At 38.0% G+C, this 25100-nt stretch overlaps 1 protein-coding gene across 3 annotated transcripts in view; it reads right to left on the bottom strand.

The window, feature by feature from the left end:
- Positions 1 to 1446: 1446 nt before the first annotated feature.
- LOC132824532 (SWI/SNF-related matrix-associated actin-dependent regulator of chromatin subfamily E member 1-related-like) overlaps positions 1447 to 25100 on the bottom strand; it is a 46512-nt gene continuing 22858 nt past the window's right edge. For 2 of the 3 annotated variants that reach the window (XM_060839169.1, XM_060839178.1), the window contains exons 8-10: positions 20268 to 20483; positions 11539 to 11674; positions 7318 to 7971 (exon numbers count right to left, since the gene is read on the bottom strand). In XM_060839169.1, coding sequence (XP_060695152.1) covers positions 7959 to 7971; positions 11539 to 11674; positions 20268 to 20483 — 365 coding nt within the window. In that variant the 3' untranslated portion in view covers positions 7318 to 7958. Of the gene's footprint in view, positions 4433 to 7317; positions 7972 to 11538; positions 11675 to 20267; positions 20484 to 25100 lie in introns of those variants that run through there. The other variant, XR_009645671.1, reaches the window with a different exon arrangement.

The raw sequence follows: 25100 nt of genomic DNA, 5'->3' as shown, positions 1-25100 counted from the left end.
GTTTGGAGGGATATGGGCCAGGTGCTGGCAGTAGGACTAGATTGGGTTGGGATATCTGATCGGTGTGGATGGGTTGGACCGAAGGGTCTGTTTCCATGCTGTACATCTCTATGACTCTAAGTGGTTGAATTGGGTGTAGAAAATGCACTGACTACTTTGGAGTCTTGACTTTCAAATATGCAAGCAAGGGCACTGTTAATAAGTAGCTACACTTTACAGTGTACACACAGCACTCTTCTATTGATCTGCTCCATTCATTTCAAGTATCTCTCGTCACTATGCAACAGCTGTGGCCGGAGTTTATTGTGATGAAAAAAAAATTCAATTTCATGAACATTATAAATGTTTCCTGGATTGATACTTTATAGGAGATGGAAAAACATCCAGGCAGACATGCATTAGTCACTTTCCTTCACTTTGGTAATGACTTCCTTAAATATAAACCATGCTGCTAAAGCAATCCAATCATCCACTTCAACATTTGAGTTTGATGTCTCCAGAACAGACTCCTGTATGAAACCCATTACTAGCTGTTTTCACATTGCTCTCTCTGGACTATTTAAATAAATGACGAACTCCTTACCACAGTCCTGATGATTTGGAGGTGCCAGTGTTGGACAAAGTTGAAAATCACATAACACCAGGTGAGAGGCCAACAGGTTTATTTGGAAGCATTAGCTTTTGAGACGTTGCCTCACAGTCCTGAAGACGATCCCTTCTGGAGTAACACTTCAACTCGGACATTTGCAATCTTGAATTATGGGCCGAATTAATGATTTGAAGTTTTGTTTACACAGATGAAAAGGCCTTCTTCCTCTGATACTTTCAGACACTCGTCAATTTCTTCTTGCAATTGCCTAGATGTCCACTTCAGCTTAACGCTGTGCTGAAACTTTAATCTGGATTATGTGCTTAAGTGTCTGCAGTGGAACTCGAACTCATGTTGACTCACCTACTAATTCAATTTGGCAGAAGAAAACAAAATATAGAGGAGGCAATGGTCATACATCCTTTAAAGCCTGCTATGTTATTCAATAAGATTGCGATGACCTTCTCCCTCAACTCTACCCCCACCTGGAACGCATATTACGATCAGGAGATTAGACACATCAAAATTTGAAGAAAAGATAATTTAGTTTGTCTGGTGCATTTGTTATAATGTCAAGTTAAGGAATATACATTCTTAATTCCATTTGAAATTTTGCCTAAATCCTCCCACCAACATCTAATCAGAAATGATCATTGTTGTTGCTCTAGGTGCATTTTTTTCTAAATGCATAATTGGACTGGAGTGAAATTCATTCCAATCAACAATCCTGACATAATGAAACAAACAGCTCTATGTCAGATGTTTATTGCATGTTGTACAACCAACTGCTACATTTTTACCAACACACAGAACTACATTAGAAAATTATTCAACAAATATAGCTGATAAAACAGCCTGTTAATAAAAACACCAGTAAACTTGATGAAGCAAAAGAAATTCACTTAACTGGAATTAATGAAACACACTACATTCCTTGAACAGTACATCAATCACAAGACTGAATGGTGTTCTCACTTAATAAAAAAAGAATCTTTGTAATCATACAACTGATCCCAAAGATTACACTGCTGTCACAATCAAAAATCACTTGCTATGTAGCCACATCTTTTACTCGTCATGTATGCACTACAGCATATACAGCAGTGTTTATACCTGTTGAAAAGTAATGTAATAAAATCAGTCTCTTTGCACTCTATTTCCATTATGTAATCGAGGTACATTTAGAGGATTTCACCACTATGTTCAAACTATCCCTCTTTTAAGCAAAGATCTGAAGCTGCACATACCTAAAGGATCTGGAAATAGGCACAAGAATGACAGAGATTCGTCATCATGTCAAATTAGGGACAAGATAAACTGTCACGTTGAGAGTCAAGACACCGCAAAGGCAAATTGGGCAGACAGATGGCAGTTGTAGTTAAAATGAAAAAAATGTAAAGCAATACGTTTGGGAAATAATAGAAAGGGAAGGTGTCTAAACAGCAGCTTGTGTTTCTTTCCAGCAATTCAGCAGGAATTTTTACCTGGGCAGAGTGAAAAACCATATTGTGTGGATCAAAAACCTACAAAAGGAAGCATTTATTGTTTCAACTACAATGGGTAAAAATGTCATATAGGCAACATTGTGGCACCACTGGTGAGTGTGCGCAAATGGGTGACTGAGTGAATGGTAACAAGTGGATGGATCAATGGTTTTGGGTGAGTCAAGAGTGGGTGGTTTTTTTATTCTTGTATGAGAAATGGGCATTGCTGGTATGGCTAGAGTTTGTTGCCGATTTCTAGTTATCCTTGAACTGAGTGACTGTCTAGGTACTTCAGAGGCAAGTTAAGAGTCAATTACATTAAAGTGGACTCGCATGCAGGTCAGACCAGATAGGAACACGGATTTCTTTTGCTGAAGGACATTAGTGAACCCAATCGGTTTTTACAATAGTTACACAAATGCCACATAACCAGCTTTAACCTCAGATTTACCTTTGCCATCTGCCGTGGAGGTATTTGAATCCAAGTTTCCGGAACATTAGCCTTCAATTTGGACTACTACTTACAATTACTATGAAAACTATGCTCGGGGGTTAAGTGTGTGAGAGAATGAGCATGTGTGAATGGGTGAGGTGGAGAGAGGAGGAAAACCTGGGACAGAAAAGCAACCTGCTTCTGATCTCCACTTTCACATGAATTCTGCAAAGGTTGACTTGGAAATGTGCTCTGCCAACCACAAACCAAGGTCAGTATTAGTTACAATCAGCCCAGGTCCTGATCCCCTTCCTGGCCATCAGCAATTGAAATCCAGATTTTTCACCCTTTCATCTGCTTCTCAAACAAAAAGGCAAAGAAAAACAAACTTTAGTTAGCTCCATGGTTTGACACTTTATTGCTTGTAATTCTTTTTTCCTGAAATTGATGCTTACAATTGATGCAAGCCTCATGTTTCTGAAACATGCTCACCGGCCCTAGTGAGACCAAAATTGAAACGTGGCCCCAGTGCCAAACAGTTGGACTGCTTTACACCAAAGCAGTAAAGAGGAAAATGTATCACATGACACCCCACAGAATGATTCATAGATTGTTAGTAGAAATGAAAACATTAAACAGATTAATGAGATTGTCAGCTTGAAGTAAGGCATGGAGAATTTAAATGTAGAAGCTTGCAAATGACGTTAGCGTCAATTAGATTACCTGGCACAAAGCTGTATACTTCTCATTAATGGAAGGATATTATACAAAGGGTAGGAAAAATATACACGATTTCTTTAGGAATGATGTTAGTTATGACTGAAAACGGTGACATCCCCACTCACCACTCCTACAAACACAAGTGGAGGGATCCATTATACATTTTCAAAATTAAGGTTTTGAGACAATTAATAGTAAAGTATAACTTTTGCTGCATGTAGAATCATTAATACAAGTAATTAATGTTTCAGAAAGTGTGACTGCTGAGACAGGGATCACCACTCACAGGAGACTTGGGATTGTAATTTAAGACTGAAGCAAATTAAAGGGGTACAGAAAAAATAAAGCAACATAGCAAGCAGCAAGAGACACAATGGGCTGACACACTGCTGGAATTTATCTGACGTTGTTTTAAACACCTTATATCACCATAGATAACTGAAATGGCAAAACCTTGCAACAGGCAAAGTAAATGAATCCAAACTGCATATATTCTCTGCAATATTAAAACACAAAACAACATACTGCTCAACAGAAATTAAATATCAGCACCCTCACTCATACATTGCATGAGAACACAGGATGCTAAGTAAAATATTTTGGACTTTTCCTATATATTTTATCATATAAGTAGTCTTAATCAAATTAACTTAAGTTTTAATTCTCCCCATTAACACAAGAGTGATTTGTCTTGTTCCTCTTCATGTGTCATTTTAAAACAAATTCAAGGGTCCACTTCCAACAGTAAAAGTTACCCTGCTTTATGAATTTAAAAAAATTCTGAATCATTTGTTTAATGAACTGTTCGCCTTGCAGTCACTTGGAAAAAAGGAAGATTAATGAAAGAGGATCAGTGATACAACTTCATAAGTGCCTGACTACAATGCTGGTTTTCCAGAAAGAATAGTAATTTTCATTAAAATATTAATACATCATTTAAGAACAATATTATGAGACAATATTTCACCCCTAAAATGAAATCTGTAGCTCCCAATATCCGAGTGAGGTGAAAATGTTTGGTTTGCCCCCAGACCTCTGCTCTCTGGACAATGGGGAGAAGCCTCACAGAATCAGACAGCCAACAGGCAAGCTAGTCTGTCTCCCTCTCCCATAGGCTCCTATTTCTTTTCACCACTATAACAGCAAGTTAATACAGCTGATACAAAAACAGAAGTTGCTGAAAAAGCTCAGCAGGTCCGGCAGCACCTGTGAAGAGAAATCAAGAGTTAACGTTTTGGGTCCGGTGACCCTTTCATTTAATTTTATAGAATTGCTATAGAATCCCTACAGTATGGATACAGGCCCTGCGGCCCAACAAGTCCACACCAACCCTCCAAAGAGCAACCCACCCAGACCCATTCCCCTATCCCATTACTGTACATTTACCTACACACCCCTGAACACTATGGGCAATTTAGCACTGCCAATTCACCTAACCTGCACATATTTGAATTATGGGAAGAAACCCACGCAGACCTGGGGACAATGTGCAAACTCTAATCAGACAGTTGCCCGAGGCTGGAATTGAACCAGTGTCCCTGGTGCTGTGAGGTAGCAGTGCAAGCCACTGAGCTACCCTGCCGCCCGACTGACACAACTGATGTCTTGCCTTTGCAGAGTTTGCCAATTCTCATGAAAAAAGCAGGCTAATTAAAACTGGCGTGTGTCCTTGAGCTAGAGAGTGGATAGCCAATAAACAATTCAGAGTTCTGCTTTCAGAAACTATCCATCAACTTTTGCTAGAATGTATACATGCATTTATGTCAGGAGAGAAAAACAGAATTAAGCTTGGATGGGAGTCCCATATTTGAATAACTCGGTTATATCTGTAACAGAGAGAATGTGCACTTAGTCAAAATTCAGATAGTTATTCAATCAAGGAATTGTACTTCAGAATGTCTGAACAAGTGGCTATAAAACTCCCTATCATGATTCTGTGAGACATTCACGACGGCACTGGTTAATTGCACAGTTATTAAACACACAACTCAAAGTAACCATCCTAGCGATGTCTCAGCTGGGCTCAGAAAATTCCCTGAACCCAGTTGTTTAAGTTATGCACATTTCAGCGACCTGACAGTAATTAACAAAATCGGAGTAAACTATCTCAAGGCACTGCACAGGAATATAATATTTTGACATCAATCCACATATGGAAACATTAGGGAAGATGACCAAAATCTGGTCAAAGAGGTAGGTTTTAAGTAGTGTATATCAAAACAAAAAGTGACATTTACAGAGGGAATTCCAAAGCCTGGGGACCAGGCAGCTGAAGGCACAGTTGCCAGTGGTGCAATAGTTAACAGATCACAATTGAGGAGAACAAAGATCTCGGAGGATTGTAGGCTGCAAAAGGCTACATGATAGGTCAAGGCAAAATCACAGAGTGCTTCAGTCCCAAAAATGAAAATTTTAAAAATGAAGGCATTGTGTAAATGAAAACCAATATAGATTAGGTGAAAAGGACCTTGCACAAGGACAAGGTCAAGTGAGTTTTGGATGGCCTCAAGTTTACTAGTAATTGAACATGGGCAGTCTGCCAACAGTATATTAACATAGTCAATCTTAGCTATAGGTAATAAGAGCAAGGAACAGCATTTCTGCAATAGCTGAACGAAGACAGGGCTTGAGTCATGCAATGCTATGGAGATGGAAAAGGTGGTCTACATGATGGCATGGATGTATGATGGGAAGCTCACCCCCGGGATCAGGTTTGTGATATCCCAGTTGAGTTTCAATAAAGGAAATGGGAGTTTGTGAAGGGGAGTAAAAACAATGGCATTTCTACCCATTGTCAAACCACTTGTCAGACATCCAGAACTCAATGAACAAATAGTGGAAGGAAAGGTCAAGGGAAGCAGAAATGGGTGTTATCACGGAGAATGCAGTCTTGTTTTCAAACATAATGGTCTGAGTGAGAGGCGAAACAATGATAATGCAGGTGATTCTCAGGTTGCTGCTTATGAACTAAGTCTGAAACCAGGGGAATCGATTCCCACCCAGCTCAATAATAAAGAGCAGCTCCTTGAGGATGGTGTGGCTAATGTGCGAAAAGCTGCAGATGGTCAAAAATGAATAGTTTACTTCTCTCAGTCACTCAGAAGGTTATGCATAATTCCCATAAGAACAATTTTGATATTATTGAAATCTGACAGGAGGGAATTCAAACACACAGAGGTAGATCTTATAAACAAGAAATGGCCCAAAAGGGCATGAGGATAGACAGTAGAGAGAGTGTGAGAGCGAGAGTGTGAGAGAGCAAGAGCGAGAGCGTGCGAGAGAGCGCAAGAGTGTGCGAGAGAGCGCAAGAGCGTGCGAGAGAGCGCAAGAGCGTGCGAGAGAGCGCAAGAGCGTGTGCGAGAGAGAGCGCGAGAGAGAGCGTGCGAGAGCGTGAGAGAAAGGTACAAAGCAAAGGCTGGAACAGGTGCAATTTTACAAAAAAAATTCAGCTTCTTCAACCAAAGAAGAGAAGCGATTAGCAGATGCAACTATAAGATTGTCTCAGTGAGCTGATTTGCATTTTGGTCTCCCTTTACTTGAGAACCATCTCAAAGTGTAACACATTTGAAGGAACATTACTACCCTGTCACAGTCATTCAAAGAAAATCTAATTAATGCTTCATATAGTACATGGTAAAAGTGTTATTTGAAGGACCTTGCTGTCTAGAAACTGATCAGTGAACTGTGCTGCTGGCTTTTAGAAAATAGGTATTTTACTACAATAGAATACTTGAAAGGATTGCTCTCAAGATAGCAATATGTCACAATTTGGTAAAGTTGGAAGACGATTCTATATTCACCATCATTCCTTATGGTGTTATGGACATCAATGTATATCACTTTGCAAAATAATTCAGACTATAATTTTTCCTAAATAGACCCCATGCATGCAACAACTGCTACTGGACATCCAGAATGTTTGTAAAACAATCAACTCTATTTTACTAAAGAAAAATTTATTCTCAACAATAATTTAATCTGTTTAGAGTTGTAACTTGAAAGAAAATGAACAAGTATAAATTCTAAATTTAAAAAGAAGTGAATTTATCATGGATTTCACTTCACCAGAATCTTTTCTAATGTGGTCTACAAGTAGTAAAAGATCATTAGCTTATATTTACTAGTTAGAAACATGACTATATTAATCTGGAGATGGCACTGGCTACATCTCTCCTTTCATATAACTTATGCTGTTTGTAAATCTGGCACTCTTTTCCTTACCCAATAAAAGTTTCAGGATTAGCTACAAAATGTTAATACAAATGTAACTAACAAAATGATAACAGATAATGCAGTTTCTAAACCTATAGAATGTGCAAGAACAATGGTACACTAATTATAAAAGTTAGTAAAAACTACAAAATCAACTTGGAGGTCACAACCTGCATGATGCCACAGTTGACAAAGAAGTTGTAAATGTAACAATAAATTGCTTTCAGTAGCCTAGTCACTAAATCATTAACCAATACCCCGACTTGTTTCTTCCAATACAATTTCTTCTTAAAAACATTTAGTGTTTAGTCTGTTATTCCATTCAAATCCCCTTGCTTTGATCTTGAAGGATTTGTAAGCTTGTAGGTCTGTATAATTAGTCTCTAGTACAAAAGAATAACTGCACCTTCTTCATGGAGCTGCAGCAATCTCTTCATTAAATTCTAAGAAGATAAGGAGCTGGGATTGCAGCCAACATGGACATCTGTGAACCATCTTCTCTGATTAAAATCATGCTGTTTTAAGGCCCATCGCTAAAAGAAGAAAATAAAGCTTCAGGTGTTTTGTTAACATATGCCTAGAAATTAATCAAAACTTAAACTAATTTAGAGCAAGATATTCTTAATTCCTAGATACAGCAGAGGGTAAAGAAACACTGATGTTTGATGTTTTAAATACAGCAGTTATTCTACCAAATTTGGCATTATCCTCAAGGAACTCTAACGCAAGTCACAAAATGGTGTAAGCAGCATTTATCTGGTACAACATTTCAAATTAAACACTTGAGAAAAAGGCAAAGATTTCAGTATTTCAAAGTACAAGTGGAGATTAATACCTGCAAAATTTTCTGCATCGAAAGTGAGGATATTCAATAAGCACATTTGGAAATCAGAAGGTAATCAGAGAATTTTCAGATGTAGGATCATTTACATGAACCAAATCACCTCCCTCAAACTTTATTGAACTAAATCAGTCAGCATTGCAACCTGTTAATCTTAAGTTGGTCATATATCAAAGTGAAAATGTGTTGCTGGCTAAAACGCAGCAGGTCAGGCAGCATCCAAGGAACAGGAAATCGACGTTTCGGGCATAAGCCATTCATTAGGCTTATGCCTGAAACGTCGAATTTCCTGTTCCTTGGATGCTGCCTGACCTGCTGTGCTTTAACCAGCAACACATTTTCAGCTCTGATCTCCAGCATCTGCAGATCTCACTTTTTACTCGCATATATCAAACTACCCATTTAGTTTCATCTGATTATTCTGTTCAGACTTTCAGAATTCCAGACTTTCAATCTACTGAACTCAGCACAGGAAACTAAGAGATATCAATGAAGAGAATCCATGTCCAACTTTTAAAGACACTAGCTGCCATAATCTGATGAGTAAGATTTTTAAAAAAGTGTTCCAAGTATATCAGTGAAGTGGGGAAAAAAGGATCCCTATACAGTTTGAACATGAAATTATTGAGTAAGGAGACAAAATCTTCTCATTAGCCACGCAATAATAGAAATATTATATGTTGATTGAGTTTTTACTTTGCTGCATGAAATAAACGATTAAAATGTTCCAGGTTGTAAAATAACAATCCAATGGATGATTCAAAATAGTCAACATAATCCAAGGGAGGGGTGATGGTGGGAAACAGCCATCATAACAAATTATTACTCAAAACTTTCTACATGGGCCAACCATCCTCAATGTAGCATCAGAATAAACATGCCACAGGCAGTCTAAAAAAGGAAATGCATATAATCTACAAGCTATTCACTGCAAAAGATCCCTGCTCAGGCTGCCTCACTATAAAGCCTCATTATATGTTTGCCCCTTCTTGACTATTTGTCCTTAGATCAGATTTCTCCTTTCTCATTACCAGCTTTAATAGACATTCAGAACTTATTTTGTATCTAGACTATCTGACCAGCACACTTAATTAAACCTAAAACAGAATAAATTAAATAGCACAACTAATAGTGCAATATATCAAGCTGTCAACTTTAATAGTCAATTAGTCTTATCAGACTTGGCCACCCGCTGAGAATATGAATTCCTGGACATTTTAGCCATCATTGCATATCAGAATGGGCAACTGTCAGATTTGTACCAGCATCAGAGCTCATTTACTATCATTCATGTGTTTGTAGTCACTTTCAATATTTCTTCTTAAACCATGTTATAATGAGGTCAAAAGGTGGTAAAGGAAGAAAGAAACAAGAAGGTGGAGGTTGAAATAGCTCCACGGAGGCTGGTATCCCATCACCAGGTCACCTTTTATCAACGTGTAGAAAGTCTTCGTCACTGATCAACTTCCTCAGAGCCAGCTCTCAAAGTGAGCACAATCTCGGACACGCCTGCTTATATCGGTCAGTCAGGCTCCATGATTGGGAATCTGGCCCAATCAGGGAACTCATTCTGCAAGGTTCACCTGGCTGATCTTGTTACAATCACTACAGCAGGGAGATATAATTGCCAGAGTACAGGACATTTTTTTTATTAATCCCCTAACCTCTCCCCTATAAGCTGTCTGGATCAGTGGAATTTAGTAGATATTTTCCTGAGGTCTTGCACCCATATAAGATTCCATAACTCCCCCTCTGGAAATCGAATCAGTCTGATCTAACATTGGGACACAGACAGACTTCAACTTCACATCTTCAATGCATTATCTGAGCTGAGATGACACCCACTGTTAAAAGCTATCTTGAGAATGTAACTTTAAAAATGTTCTGGGATTTACATACGAAGGAACCAAAACTAACATGGTCATTCTAAAAGACGAAAGATTTAAGCTAAATTTGCTTAATACTGCATTCCGTGACACTGCAAACCTGTTGCTATAAAGTCTGTGTTTTATGATTCTGTTCCACAACCACCTATGGAAGAAGCAGCACTTCCAAATAAACACAATAATATCAATAACCTGATGTGGTGTGATTTTTAAACTTTTTCCTGGATATGTATTGAAGTACATCAGGATTGTCTAATTGCCTGACTCTAAATCAGAGTTGGAGACTGTTGTGGAGGTTCCAGGGAAAAGGGGAATTGCCCATGGAAGTACAACCATCCTGGAGAATTCCCACAATGTTACTGCATCATAACTGTCATAAGATCTCAATATACACTTCATATACAGGCGCATAAAGTTATTTCATGTTGTAACAGTTTTGTACAAAAGATCATTATCAAATGCTATAATATTACACAATATTAGAAATGCTGTTCTATCAGGTATATCTGTTTCCATACAATGCACCAATGGTTATAATTCTTTCAACAACTTCACTCTTTCAGAAAATATTTCCACCTAGTAATTGGAATTTGAGGGTGCCTTAAACAGTAATTAAAGCAGCAACTTACTTCTAACTCTAATGCTGTTTAAGATACACTTAATTAAGTTTCCTCTAAGAGCACAGCCCTTATTCAATTTCAAATTCATACTGTTCACAGATTAAGGAGGAGAAAGTGAGGTCTGCAGATTCTGGAGATCAGAGCTGAAAATGTGTTGCTGGAAAAGCGCAGGAGGTCAGGCAGCATCCAAGGAACAGGAAATTCGACGTTTCGGGCATAAGCCCTTCATCAGGAAGGCTTATGCCCGAAACGTCGAATTTCCTGTTCCTTGGATGCTGCCTGACCTCCTGCGCTTTTCCAGCAACACATTTTCATCGCTGTTCACAGATTAATACTCATACACAATAATGTCAAGTTTTCAGAGAGTGACTTGCAAAGTAGGTCCACAACCAAAGTTATGAGAATTGATTTTTCCCTCAGGCCACACTGTTGCAGTGATACAGTTAGGAACTCACTGATTAAGGAGTACAATTTGTACCTTTTACAATATGCTAAATTGTGTCTGATGAAAACAAAATATAGCTAGGAACTTAGTAATTTTCTGAGATTTTTTATTACTAAATTATTTCACTGAAAGGTGTGGAATCACATCAACATTACATAAAAATACAAACAACACACTTGTGAACCATCCCCAAGAGGAGCTCTGTACAAAGAAACATAGATGATTAACAACTCCAACACGGCTGACAATCCTGTGGAAATTGAAACAAATTTGAACAGCGACTAGCTTAATTAATTGGATACATTTACCTGTTGCCTAAATTGCTTACGATCTCTTGCACCTTTCTCACAAGCTTCTCATTCTGTTGAGGGTCTTCGTCTATAATACTGTGAAGTTTCGTCATAAAGGAATCAACTGTGTCTAATGTCACACTTTCTCCACTTCCTAAGGATTGAGGAAAGACACGAAAACAAGTCATGTTGAACTGCTGAAGCTGAAAAACAATAAACAAATATCAATAATGATTCCTGAAGAATAGCGCATAGATCTTTATCTACTATACTTACCTTAAAAACTACAAGTATATTTCCATTGAACCATATAGTATTTCTCAAATGTAAAAACTGAAATGTTGGAAATATTCAGCAATCTGGGAGCATCTCTTTCAACTTGTAACATCATCAGTTTCATAAGTTAATCTCTCATGCATTCTGCCCTGTTAAAAGATATTTCTTCTTGTTCTTTCACTACCCTTGCAACTTAAAATCTATTTCATCACTATTCTTCCCAGCCCTGATGAAAGATCTTTAATCCAAAACATTCAGTTTCTTACCCTACAGACACTATTGGAGGTAGGTTTAAACGCAGGGTTAAACATACATTGCATTTTGCGTTGTTATTTCCCAGACTCTTCTTGTGGCATGTCTAGTATAAAAATAATTATTATTATTAACATGCTTATATTAAATAATTAATATCTCTGAACAAAAGAAGAAATTTCAGTCAGATTAAAAACTATGGTTTTTGGTCGAATTCAGTAGAATATTGCAAATTTGCAGGATTTGTAGGATAGCAGTGCGTGGTAACTGGTTGACAGATAATACATGCCGTGAAAATCATTTCGCAATGAAAACTCACCAATTATTTTTGATGAATTTTATGTATTGATTGCTATCTGTTGATCAAGGCATGTACAGTAAAAATTAAGTTTTGCAGAAATTTGTCCAACCTGACTAAGACATTAATCAAGAAGAGACAAGCAAGTAACATTGTTTCATCATGGCCTTTTTATTCTGATGTTTAGTAACTCTAAATGTTTTCAAATGAGAACTTCTCTCACATGTCAAACATAGGTTAATTTATTTCCCACAAAGAATTCAAGGCTATTTAACCAGGCATGTCGAGATATCTTTGAACCTTTCTACAACTGGAAGATGTGTCCCATTACCAGAAATGGTTTTAACTTCCCTTTTATGCTGAGTCAAGGTTTGCAAGGCAAGCAAAGATGGACAATTTAACAGACAACTACCTTATGTAGATGTTTATTTGCCTGTCTTTGACAATCTCAGATACCATTCCGCAGTATTCCCAGACAAAGCATGATACCTATCTTCACAAAACATCAATTATGGACATTTCCAATCTCACACAGTTAAAATACCCTTTGACTAGATTCAACCACCAAAAGAAATAGGTTCATTGTATCCAATCGATCAAATAATTTGAAAGGCCTAAATTAGGTCATCCTTCTAACCTTAAGAGAATACAGTATGTACAAGGTTAATAAAGAATGTCCTCTTATTATACCACTTTAAGCCATGCAGTGCAGACTATCTCCAGAGACAATTGCTTTCCTGAGATTCACAGCCCAAAATTGAACATTGTTCTGACCCTTGAACAATGATCTAAAATACTAAAGCTTCACCTCATTTCTGTACTCTAAATCCATTACAATAAAGATCTTTTCTATTACGTTTTTATAGCTCTGCTGTCAGTTTGTAATTTGTGTACAAGAATATCCAATTGCTTCCTCATTTGTTTGCAGTTAAACACAAGTTCATTTTATCTTTCCCGCATCCAAAGTGGATGACCTCATTATCTCATTTTGGTCAAAAGATGTGACAAATGAACCTTAGTCAATCTATAATCTGTTGTAATTTCCTACTTCCATCTATGAAAGTTGCATCTTTTCAGTGTCAACTCATAACTTTCCATTGCAGTAGCCAAAATAGTAATGTCTATGTTGAAAGATATTTCCAAGAGCAAATCAGCGGGGAGTACAATCTTGTTACAACCTGTTATTCAGAATATTGCTGACATTTATCTGGCATCAATATTAGATGTCACTTATCAGCCCAAATCCCTAGTTTAGCCACATCCTGCTACATACATATATTGACTGCTTTGGTATCTGAGGAGCTGTATGAATTTCATTACCATTGAATTTCAATGAGCTTAAAAGGACCTGAAGGTACATGGACATGGGATACTACGCTAAGAAACGTTGATGTCCTGGGACTGAGATGATTGCTAGGCTTAATTCTAATTTATGGAGAGTTGCCCCAATTCCCACTAAATTGAATTTTGCCAGGGCCCTTTGATATTGCACTTCATCACATGCTATTCTGGCCTATCTCCTGAGAACAGTTATTTTGTTTATGTTTAGATCAAGGCTGTAACGAAGGCAGAAGCCAAGTGAGTGAAACAAAAAACATTAGGGAGCAAGATGCTGCTGCACTCCTTGCCTTTGTGACCTTTTCCACAAAGTTATTGCCTTTACCTTTGGGATTTCCAATGTTACTTCCTGCAGTCTGCAGTTGCTTCTCATCACAATGTCACAAAATTGTTGTAGTCTAGGAGACTGCCATTCAGCTCACTATGCCTGTATCAGTTCTAGTACCTGGTACTATTCTCCCGAATTTTTCCATATCCCTGCAGACCATTTCTATCCAAATAATCATCCTTTTAAATACCTCAACTCAACATACTCTACCACATTCGAGACAGGGCATTCCATAATTTAACTAGCTGCTGTTTGAAAAGATTTTTCTCCCGTCACTCTTACTTTGTTTGCACATAATTTAAATCAATTCCCTCTCATTCCTTTTGTTTCTTTTATGAGCAGGAACGGCTTCCCCTGTGTACTTTACCTAGACTGCTCATGATTTTGAAAACCTCTATCAAATCTCTTCTCAGACACTTTCTCTCCAAAAAGAGAACAGACCCAACTTCTTAAATCTATCCTCATAACTGAAGTTTCTCATTTCTGGGACCACTCTTGTACGTTCTGCAATATTTCCAATGCATTCATATCTTTGCTATAATGTGGTTTCCACAATACCCTAACTAAAGCTTAACAAGTATCTTGTACAAGTTCAATATCACCCCTTTGCTCTTGCACTGTATGCTCCTACTAAGAAAGCCAACAAAAAAGTGTGCTTTATTGACTACCTTCGCCACCTGACCTGTCACTTTCAAAGTGTACATGTAAATCCAGGTCCCTCTGTTTCTCCACCCCTTTTACAAATGTATTGAGATTTATACTTTCAATATTCATCCTATCAAAGTGTATCACCATATTGCTCTGTATTGAACTGCATCTGCTACCTATATCGCCACACCATCACCATACCAAAATCTTCTTTGGAATTCCACACTTGACCTCAGTTTACAATTCCTTTTAAATCTGTGTAATCTGCCAAGTTTGAAATTGTCCCTATGTATCCAGATACAATTATTAACATATAATCAGGAAAAGCAAAGGTCCAATCACAGGCCACTGGAGAACTCCACTTCCTCAAGCATGAAAAAAAATCTGTTGTCGATCACAGCCAATTGTGCATCCATATTGTAACCATATCTTTTATACCATGATCTACGACTTTCCTCAAGTCTGTAAGACTGAGCATCTCCTTGTCTTAGGTCTCTGCATTTTCTGTAGCTGGTTTATCTTCTTTCTTTGACCACAATCCTGCCCCAGTACTACAAGCTTCTGAATTAAGTAATACATTGAGAGTTGAACTTGTCATTTTGCTGTTTCCACAACTCCTATTGCTCTCCACCAGTGTTCATATTTCAGTTGCAGATTGAGGTTGTGTGTCTTTGTAAAACATAATGCTCTTAATGTGGTAAGTTCACTTGCTCAAACTTTTAATTTTTTTTCTCGGTCTTCAGAGTTTCTTCTCATGGATAGGGTCAAATCCATACTACTATAACCACATTTTCTTTTCCCAGATGTCAATTCCTAGTACCTTATGGCATTTGCCACTTCTACCAGTTTGTGATACTGAGGAAGCTTTGTTTGAGGCTGTTCGCTGCCCCCCCTTGTTATTAAAAGATAGAAGGTAAATGTAGATTATCCACAGAAAAGGCATTGTTCTTAGATAAGAAGGTTTGTTGCATAATAGCAGCAAGTACAACATTTGGTCAAGCATAATTATCAGGACCGGAGGGAGCTAGAACAGCTATGTCTAATCCCTTAGGAAGTTAAAGTAGAACCCATCTCCACTCTGAGGTGGCATCAATATATTGGGGGGGAACCAATATAACATAAACCACTTCATTACTGTTGCTTCATTAGGACAGTCTGAGGCAGAAGGCTGTAAATTCAAATTCCATTTAGGACATGAGCAAAAAAAATTCAAACAACCCAATGGAGTAATGAAGAGGAGCACTGGAGAGTAATTGTCGTCTTTCAGGTAAGGCACCTTCTCACGGAATGTAAAAGCTTCCAAAGCTTTTGAAGAGGAGCAGAGGAGTTGTCCCTGACATCTCGACCAATAGTTGTTATCCCTCAGTCAACATCACAAATACAAGCTGTCTGTTCATTTTCATATTGCTGTAACTAAATTGACAGCCATGTTACATTACACCTGTGACAATGCTTCAAGAATACTTCATTAGCTGTCAAGTACTTTGAAAAGTCCTGAGGTCACATATTGAGTTGCATAAACACTTTTTTTTTCCTTCAATGGAGCATATTCCCATTTACTGTCTCTAAATTTAGTTTTATAAAGTTTTGCATTAACTTTTGATAACCTTGGAATCTATCTTAGCATTCCATGCTACTTTCTTTGTAAACTACTGTCGCTTTTATAGCTCTCCCAATTTACTTGAGTTTCACTTGTCTTCATGTAAGGGTTCTCTTTTAGATTCATACTGTACCCTCAATTTCCTTACAATGGAGACAGCAAACCTTTTTCATTGCTATGTCTATGGCACTATTAATCACATAGTGCAATGTTTATTACCTCTCTGTTTAGAATGCATTGCAGCAAATACAGCAATAAACCTTAAGCAAGCAATGTGCTAATTCCACATTAAACGTGATGTCTTATCTGATTTCTAGCATACAGGTCAGCAGGTGAACAGGAAGTCTAATAGAAAGTATTGAAGTAGGCTAATTGAAGTAGGGAAGTCTTGCTGCAACTGTACAAGGCACTGGCGAGAATACATCTGCAGTACTGAGAGCTGTTTTGGTCCCCATACTTAAGGAAACATATTACTGCATACAAGACAGTTCGGAGAAAGTTCAGTAGGATAATCTCGAGTACAGAGGGACTGTCTTATAATCAAAAGGTTGAACAGGTTAAACTCTACTCATTGAAATTTAGAATATGAGGGGTAATCGCATTTAAATATAGGATTCTTAATAGGCTTGACAGGGTAACTACTGAGATCATGTTTCTCTGCCTGAGAGATCAGTAGACACAGTTTCAGAACAAAGGGACACCAAACGTGATGAGGAGTAATTTCTAGTCTCATAGGATTGAATGCCTTTGGAATTCCTTGCAAAAGAGGAGCTTCGAGCAGAGTCCTCATGTATATTTAAAGCTGAGATCGACAGATTCTTGACTGGTCGGGGAATCAAGGCTTGAGGAAAGGGCAGGAAATTGGACATGAGTTTTCCATCAGCTATGATTCTACTGAATGGCAGACAGGGCCAAACAGCCTACTCCTGTTCATATTTCTTCTTGTCTTATGGTCTAATTCAACAGCATTAAAAAAGGTAAATAAAGTAAAACAACTTGTTTATTAATTTTTTAAATTAAAAAAAACAGTTTATTAGCAAATCAGAGCACCCACCAAAAGAACAAAGAAATTAAAAACACTACCATAATGCTACCTGTACCACTGTCACATCACAAGCTTATCTGAAATGAACTGCCAAAATGGACATTGTTTTTTTACACCCAAAATAGAAACGCAACTCAAATAGCCATTGGAGGTGAAGATCTTCAGTGGGGAACTCAGCCCATAAAACTAAATTTCAGGAGTTTGATTGGCATTAGAAAGATATTAAGGGAAAGACAAGCAGTCTTGTTGACAGTTGCTTGCTGAACAGGCATTTTTCACAGAAAAGCCAATTTACCCTGATCAAAAGATAAGCAATTGCTGCTAATTTCATTTCTACAGCTGCAGTAATTAGAGAAAAAAAAACATTTGTTTGCTTCCATGAATAATATTTAAAAAGCAAACAATTACATTCTATTACCAAATTGTTTTTTTGTTTTCATTTAGAAGTTAAACGTTTGCTTCATTCTTCATGAAAATTAGTTTTCCATTTTGATAAATACTTAAAATAATTATTTTCTTGTGCAGAATGTTAATGTCTAGTGGTCCCATCAGTGCATTGTGTCAGAGCCTAAATCACGTATGGATGACTTAGGGGCAGAATTTCACATAATTGACTGCATAAAAGTGAAGGACTCATCAGAATTTTTTGAGTTTGAGAAACATGAATTGCAAAAATAACAAGCTAACTTCCTACACTACACCTTTTTATTGTTTCGAAAGAAGGATTAAGATTGCTTACAGCAATTTGTTGTTGCATGCTAAACTGACACTTTGGCATTAATGTGCAAATGGCTTGCACTGTGCTCTGCAAGGACCCCAGTGCTGAGGAAAATAAAAGAATGAAGAAGAAGGAGAATGAAGAAATTCACATTTCTTCAAATACAGCTCCATAAATCAAGGCACTGCTGAGTCTCTATTGTCATTGCTTTTAAATTCAAGCATGAGTGGCACAAAAATGGACAAGTGGAGGAAAATACTTATTGGTATTGATTTCAACAAGGCTGGTACTATAAGTAATAGCATTCAATTTCATGTACAGTGGTGATACCTGGCTCTACTTAACCATTTCATCCCTGCATCTGTAGTGTTAGATTCCTTTTCTTTACAGTCTCAGTTGAAACAAGATTTTGTCCAATTAAAGTTTGGGAAAGTCACAGCCGTTATCTTCAGGCTCAAACTGCTAAGTCTGCTTCCCGTCACAACTACATGTATTCCCCTGGTCACTATCCAAGAGGCAAGTAGATTGTTGCATGCTATTTGACATGAAAATCAGAGTAATACGTCTGGAACAGGACCCAGATCCTCTCACAAAGATCGCCTAATCAGGAGCCTGTAATGGTACATGTCTCTTCTTTAAGCTTCAGCTCAATCTATGCTTTTGGTTCCTACAGAATGGGGCCAAGAGTGTACCAGTTGACAAAACAGAGGTCTACACAATGTAAAAACACACTAAGTAATGAAAACATGATGTAGGGGTATACACACCTCCATTATACCTTATTTATATCATTGGTCACAAATAATAATGGAATTCTGCCTTAAACAAAAAACTTACCTCAGACAGTCTTCTCAGTCACACCCTCAAAATGACTACCTCAGATTGCAATAATACAGGTATTTGAGGCATATACGTTTTGCCAGTTTATTGAGAGTTCATAAAGTGCTAGTTAAAACAAAGTTTACTGTGTTCCAATGCTCTTCCAGAAAGCCTCAATCTTTGACTTTCTAAATTTTAGTTCATCCAATAATCTGCTGTCTATATTCTAATTCACACAAAGCCCTGGTCAATCAATTATCTCTACACTCACTCCATGTCCATTATGATCATTTCTTTTAAAATATTCATTATCATTCAAATCCTTACATGGCCTCACTTTTCTCTCCAGAAAACCACACACCCTTCCAAAAACTGAGATCCTCAGCTGTACCGTCAGCCATCTTGATCTGATGGCCTGGAAATCCCTCCCTAAAATGTTTTCTTCCCTCAAAACTTTGAACTCTGTTCCTTTAAGATCACACGGAAAGAAAACTCATTTTTATCAAATTGTCCCCTGCTTGGCCTAAAGTATATTTTTGTCTTATTCTGTTCCTTTGAAGCACTTAGGAAGGTTTTATGATGGGATTGTTAAATGCTCTATAAAAGCAAATTTTTATTTCATTGCAAGGTACCTTATCATCTAATTTAGGCAATGGTTAATACCAGGTAAAATGTGGACTAGAACAAGTAACCTACTTCATAATTGTCTTTACCTCTGAGACACTCAAGGACCTATATGAAGTAGGTTACAGGAAAAATTTAGAACATGCTCTTACCTTGTCTATTGACAATAGTTGCTAAAATATACAAGTGCAGTTATGTCTTAAGGTTACAAGACAGCAAATGCATTATTTGCTACCATTGCTCTATGAGATTATTTAATCACAGTCAATTAATTTCCAGTCGCTCTGACGTTTCATTAACTAAAGCTAAAACCTTGGTGTAGGAAAACTTGCATCAATAGTTGAAACGAGCAGGAAGGAGGTGAGGTAACTTGTCGGACACTATCATCCAGCATTACAAACCGAATACTACTTATAATAGAGTTCTAATAGCAAAGGTTTAACATTTCAGCATTGTACTTTGCATTCTGTTCTCTTAAAATATCAAAACACGTGTGCGTCACATATAAATTAAGTTTTAAATTTGAATATGCTTTAAAAAACTCTCAGATAAATGTATTTACTTTATCCTGTTATCCACTTTGAGGTTGTAGGCAACAACTTTGACCGTTATTAATAAAAAAAACCTGGATGACAGTATCCTTGAATCAAGCATCCATTCACCTGGTGAGACATAAAAATGCTTTTGTAGCTAAAGAGGTTCTCAAAACTCAAGTTGGATGAAGTCTTTCTTTTAAAATACGTTGCAAACGTGTGATGATTTGAATGGATTACTGACTGTATTAGCATATTTGACTCTGACCTGGTAAAGACACATTACTGAAGCTATTGGTTAACGTCTGCCGCAAATTCTCGAGATGTTTGTGTAGAGTTACATTCTGGTTCTGTTCTTCAGCCAGCTCCTCTTCCAGTTTCTCTTTGGCACTTCTCATGTTGTCAATGTGCTTCTGCAAGACTGCGTTCTGCTCCTCATATTCAATATTAGTCTTGCGCAATTTTCTCAACTCTGCTTCTCGAGCTGAAAAACAAAATCATTCAGCAAATTCCCAGTGCATTTCATACGATCCACATACAGTGATCTCCTTCATGAAGGCCAAATGCAGAATCAGAAAAGAAACACGCCCACAAACATATCCATTCAATCCACACATAAATGTGATTCTTTGTGGTTCATCACATCATTCTCCTTACCCAGCCCTTGCAATCTCAACCTGACCTATCAGTCTTTGGCATCCCAAATTACCTCACTTGTTACAACACATGCTTTCAGAATTCTGTAGTCATTAATCTCATGTCCCCCAGTTAAGGCTATCTCTTGTAGGGTTCATGGAACACTCCTTGCTCCAGTCCTACTCAGGCACCTACCCACAACTCTTTTTCTGGTACATTAATGACATCAGGTACCCATGGCCACACACAAAGTGAGAGGAGTTAAAGGAAAAGTTGTTCAAATTAGGGACACATTCAGTCAAGCAGAGAAGGGTGGTGGTAATGCGGGTGGATCAGGTCTTCTTCCCACGAAGGAGTGGTCAGCCCTAAGACCATCCTGACGGGGGATGGACGTGTAAACAGATTGCGCATCTGTGTTAAGAGGAGGTAGTTGCTGCCGACAAACGGGAAAAGTTTAAAACCAATGTAAGGCATCAGAAGAATCGCAAATGTAAGTGGGAAGGGATGGACAAGTGGAGCCTGCTTGCACAGTGTTCCAGTTAGCTTCAGTGTAAGCTCAAAGAACAGAATCTTGTTTTCCACTTGGAGAACCTCTCGGACTCAACATGGAGTTCAATACCTCCAGAGCCCGATTCCGTCCTTCACCCCACACACTGGGTCTGGTATGACATGGGCTCCATCTTGCAGTGCCAACCCATTCTCATCCACACTCAGGCTATTACCACATTAGATGAATTGCTTTAAGCACAGACTACTCATTCTCTTCTACTGTCAGCTCTCACTTTCATTTATTCACCTTCTCTTCTGGCTTGGCCTATCGACAATCCCCTCATCTGCCTACTACTCAGTTTCTCTGGGCTCTGTCTTCACCTATCCTCTCACCCCATCTCCTCAACCTCACCTTCAGTATAAATAGCACATTTTCCTAGCTAATTTGATGAAGAGTCACCAGACACAAAATGTCATCTCTGCTTTCCGCCCCTCAGATCTTTGTTTCAGATCTCTAGTATCCCCATTTCTTTGTTTTCTTCAAAAGAGGCTCTATTCCCCACTTTATATAAAACATTTGACATTAATCAAGATTGAAAAGAGATCTTATTGAAATATTCTTAGGATCGTTACAGGGTAGTTGCAGAGTGGTTACTTCTCCTTGTGCAACAGTCAGAGGGCATAATCTTAGAGAAAGGAGTTGTTTTCAGTGGGTGGTGAATTTGTGGAATTCTTTCAGAGAGAGCTTTTGAGGCTGAATCCAAGGATGAAGACAGATTTTTAATCAGCAAAGAAATCAAAAGGTTATGCAGAAATATCAGGAAAGTGGAGTTGACAATGATCAGATTAGCCACAATCTTACTGAATGACAGAGTGGCCTCACTGGATTCAATGACCTACTTCTGTGCCTGAGTTTTATGAATGCGCATCAACTGCTTTTTTTTGCATCCTTCTTCTTACTAACAATAGCGGTTTTAATAAATGACAAGTCTAAACACAATGGTAGTACTCAAACATGTTAACTTTCCAAAACCATCTGTCCCATCGGTCTTTGAATATCAAAATCTGTGAATGAAATTGCATGGAACACACTACTGGTGATGATAATTTGAATGATTTTATGAAATTATACAATCACAAATCTGAGAGACATGTTTTACACAGATCCACTGTTAACAGCTGAAGATACACTTGAAGTGATCTCAAAATGACTTGCAAATACACTGCTAGAACAACCTGCACTTTGCCTATGTCAGATTTTAATTTATAAAGAAACTCAGTTAAACATGCTATGGGACAAGAACTTCCAGCAGATTAAGGTCTCAAGGCATCTTATGCCATAAGGATTTCTTCACAATTAAGGTTATCTATTAAATACAAGATTTATAATACAGTTTTATGCAATTCCCAATAATATTACTCAAAAAAACTCACCTGAAATTTTACAGTATCTTTATGTTACTATCCAATATATTGTATTTTTGAGGAAGTAATGAAGACGATTGCTGAAGGAAGAGCAGTAGACATGATCTATATGGACTTCAGTGACAAGGTTCAGCATTGTAGACTGGTTAGCAACGTTAGATCTTATGTAACAGAGGGAGAACTAGCCATTTGGATACAGAACTAGCTCAAAGGTAAGAGACAGATCATAGTGATGGAGGGTTGCCTTACAGACTGGAGGCCTGTGACCAGCGGTGTGCCACAAGGATCAGCGCTGGGTCCACTGTTTTTTACCATGTATATAAATTATTTGGATGCGAACATAGAAGGTAATGGTTAGCAAGTTTATAGATGACAACAAAATTTCTGGTGCAGTGGATAGCAAAGGTTCCCTCAAGGTACAATGGGACCTTGATCAGATAGGTCAATGGGCCGAGGAGAGGCAGACGGAGTTTAATTGAGATAAATGTGAGGCGCTGCATTTTGGAAAGGCAGGTTCATAGTTCCTTGAAAGTAGAGTCACAGATTGATAGGATAGTGAAGACAACATTTGGTATGCTTGCCTTTATGGGACAGTGCACTGAGTATAGCAGTTGGGAGGTCACGTTGCAGCGTAAAGTAATCATTCATTTACTTTATTGTGTTAAAGTTATTTTGAGAGAAGAGCATAAAACGTTCTCCTGATCTGTCTTCTTTGAGAGATTATTAACACCTACTAGAATCTGCAGAACAGAAGGAAAGGATAGAGTAAAGTACCCGACCTGAACAAATGTAGCACCTGCTAGAGCTAAGTTAGCAGTGGTACTGACTTAAATCAAACCAATAGTGTTAGCAACGTAACAAAATTGGCAAACAGAGGCCATTCGGTCATTCATGCCTAGTGGCTCATTATGCAAGCATCACTACCTCATGCAAATTGCCTATTCCGAGACTCCTGCACACTACTTTAATCTAAATAATCTCCAATATCCTCTTAAGCACCTCAATTGAGCCCACCTTCACTACATTTCCATGCAGGGCATTTCCTAACTTAATTAGTCACTGACTGAAAAACTTTTACTGACTTTACCTGAGCTTCTGTTGCAGATCAATTTAAATCTATGCCCTCTTGTTCCGTTATGAGCATGAACAGTTTCTCCCTATCAACTCTATACAGCCTACTCATAATTTTGAAAACCCCCATCATTTCTCCTTTTAGCCTTTTTCTCTCTAAGGAGAAGAGTCTTACCAGTCAATCTCTCCTCATGTCTAAAGTTCCTCATCCCTGAAACTATTCTTGTAAAACCATTTCTACACGCTTTCTAAAATATTTACATCCTTCCTATAATGTGACACCCCTAACTGTATACAATATTCCAGCTAAGGTCTAACAAGTGTCTTGTTAACATTTACTCTAATTTCCTCACTTTATGCCCCTATTAAAATAGAGGATATGGTATGCTTTACTAACTGCTCTCTACCTGCCCTGCAACTTTCAATGATCTGCACACATATACCACCAAGGCCTGTCTGCTGCTGCATCCCCCTTAGAACTATACCCCCATTATATATTGCATTTCAAAGTTCTTCCTTCCAAAATACATCACCACACATTCCTCGGCACTAAAATTCATTTGCTACCTACCTGCTCACTCTGCTGATTTATCTATGTCTTTCTGAAATTCGACACTGTCCTCCTGTCCAATGTACAATTCACATAAGTTTTTTCTCATCTGCAAATTTTGAAATTGTCCATTGTGGACCCAGATCTAGATTGTCTTTATTTCCTTAAAGAAACAACTTCTTTTATGTCATGATTTTTCAGTATTGAAGCTGCTACAAATTTAAACAATGAGAAATGTTAAACTGACACAACAGCGAGGCAGCAGTTTGTGCTGATTAATTCCATTCAGCACAAACCTTTCTCAGCAGTTCCAACAGCAAAGCTTTGGCTGGGGATAATTTGAAGTGGAATATATGAGGAAAAGTAAGGATCCCAATACCAACCCCTGGATAGATCTTTACTCTTGTGCATAAATCCTTTTAGTGCTTCACTGGTCTCCATCACTAACTCCTCTAGTTTTACAACTGTCCCTCCTCTAATTCTCAGATCCTCTGTTTTCACTCTCATATTTCAGTCCTTTTTACCCTATTTGTTGAGATACCTTCAACCATTGAGATCTGATGCCCCAGGATTCCATCTCCAACTCTCAGTTAAAACTACAGATAATATGAGCTCTTTAAATAATTTGTCCTTTGGCTCAACATCCATTTTCCTTAAAGACTGCAAATGCAATGTTTGCATTCATTTTGCAAGGTCGAATGTATAATAGCAGGGATATACTGCTGATGCTGTAAAGGCTCTGGTCAGACTACATTTGGAAGTTGACAGTAGCTTTGGCTCCAGGTCTAAAGAAAAGACGTGCGGGCCTTGGAGGGAATGTAGAGCAGGTTTACAAGAATGCTTCCAGAATGTAGAGCTTGTCATGAGGAATGGTTGAGGACTCTGTCTGTACTCAGTGGAGTTTAGAAGGATATTTGGCAAGGGGGGGGG

This window comes from Hemiscyllium ocellatum, chromosome 2 (assembly GCF_020745735.1).
Source record: "Hemiscyllium ocellatum isolate sHemOce1 chromosome 2, sHemOce1.pat.X.cur, whole genome shotgun sequence".
NCBI lineage: Eukaryota > Metazoa > Chordata > Chondrichthyes > Orectolobiformes > Hemiscylliidae > Hemiscyllium > Hemiscyllium ocellatum.
The sequence above is the reverse complement of the archived record's forward strand: the minus strand, read 5'-3'. Positions and strand labels throughout refer to the sequence as shown.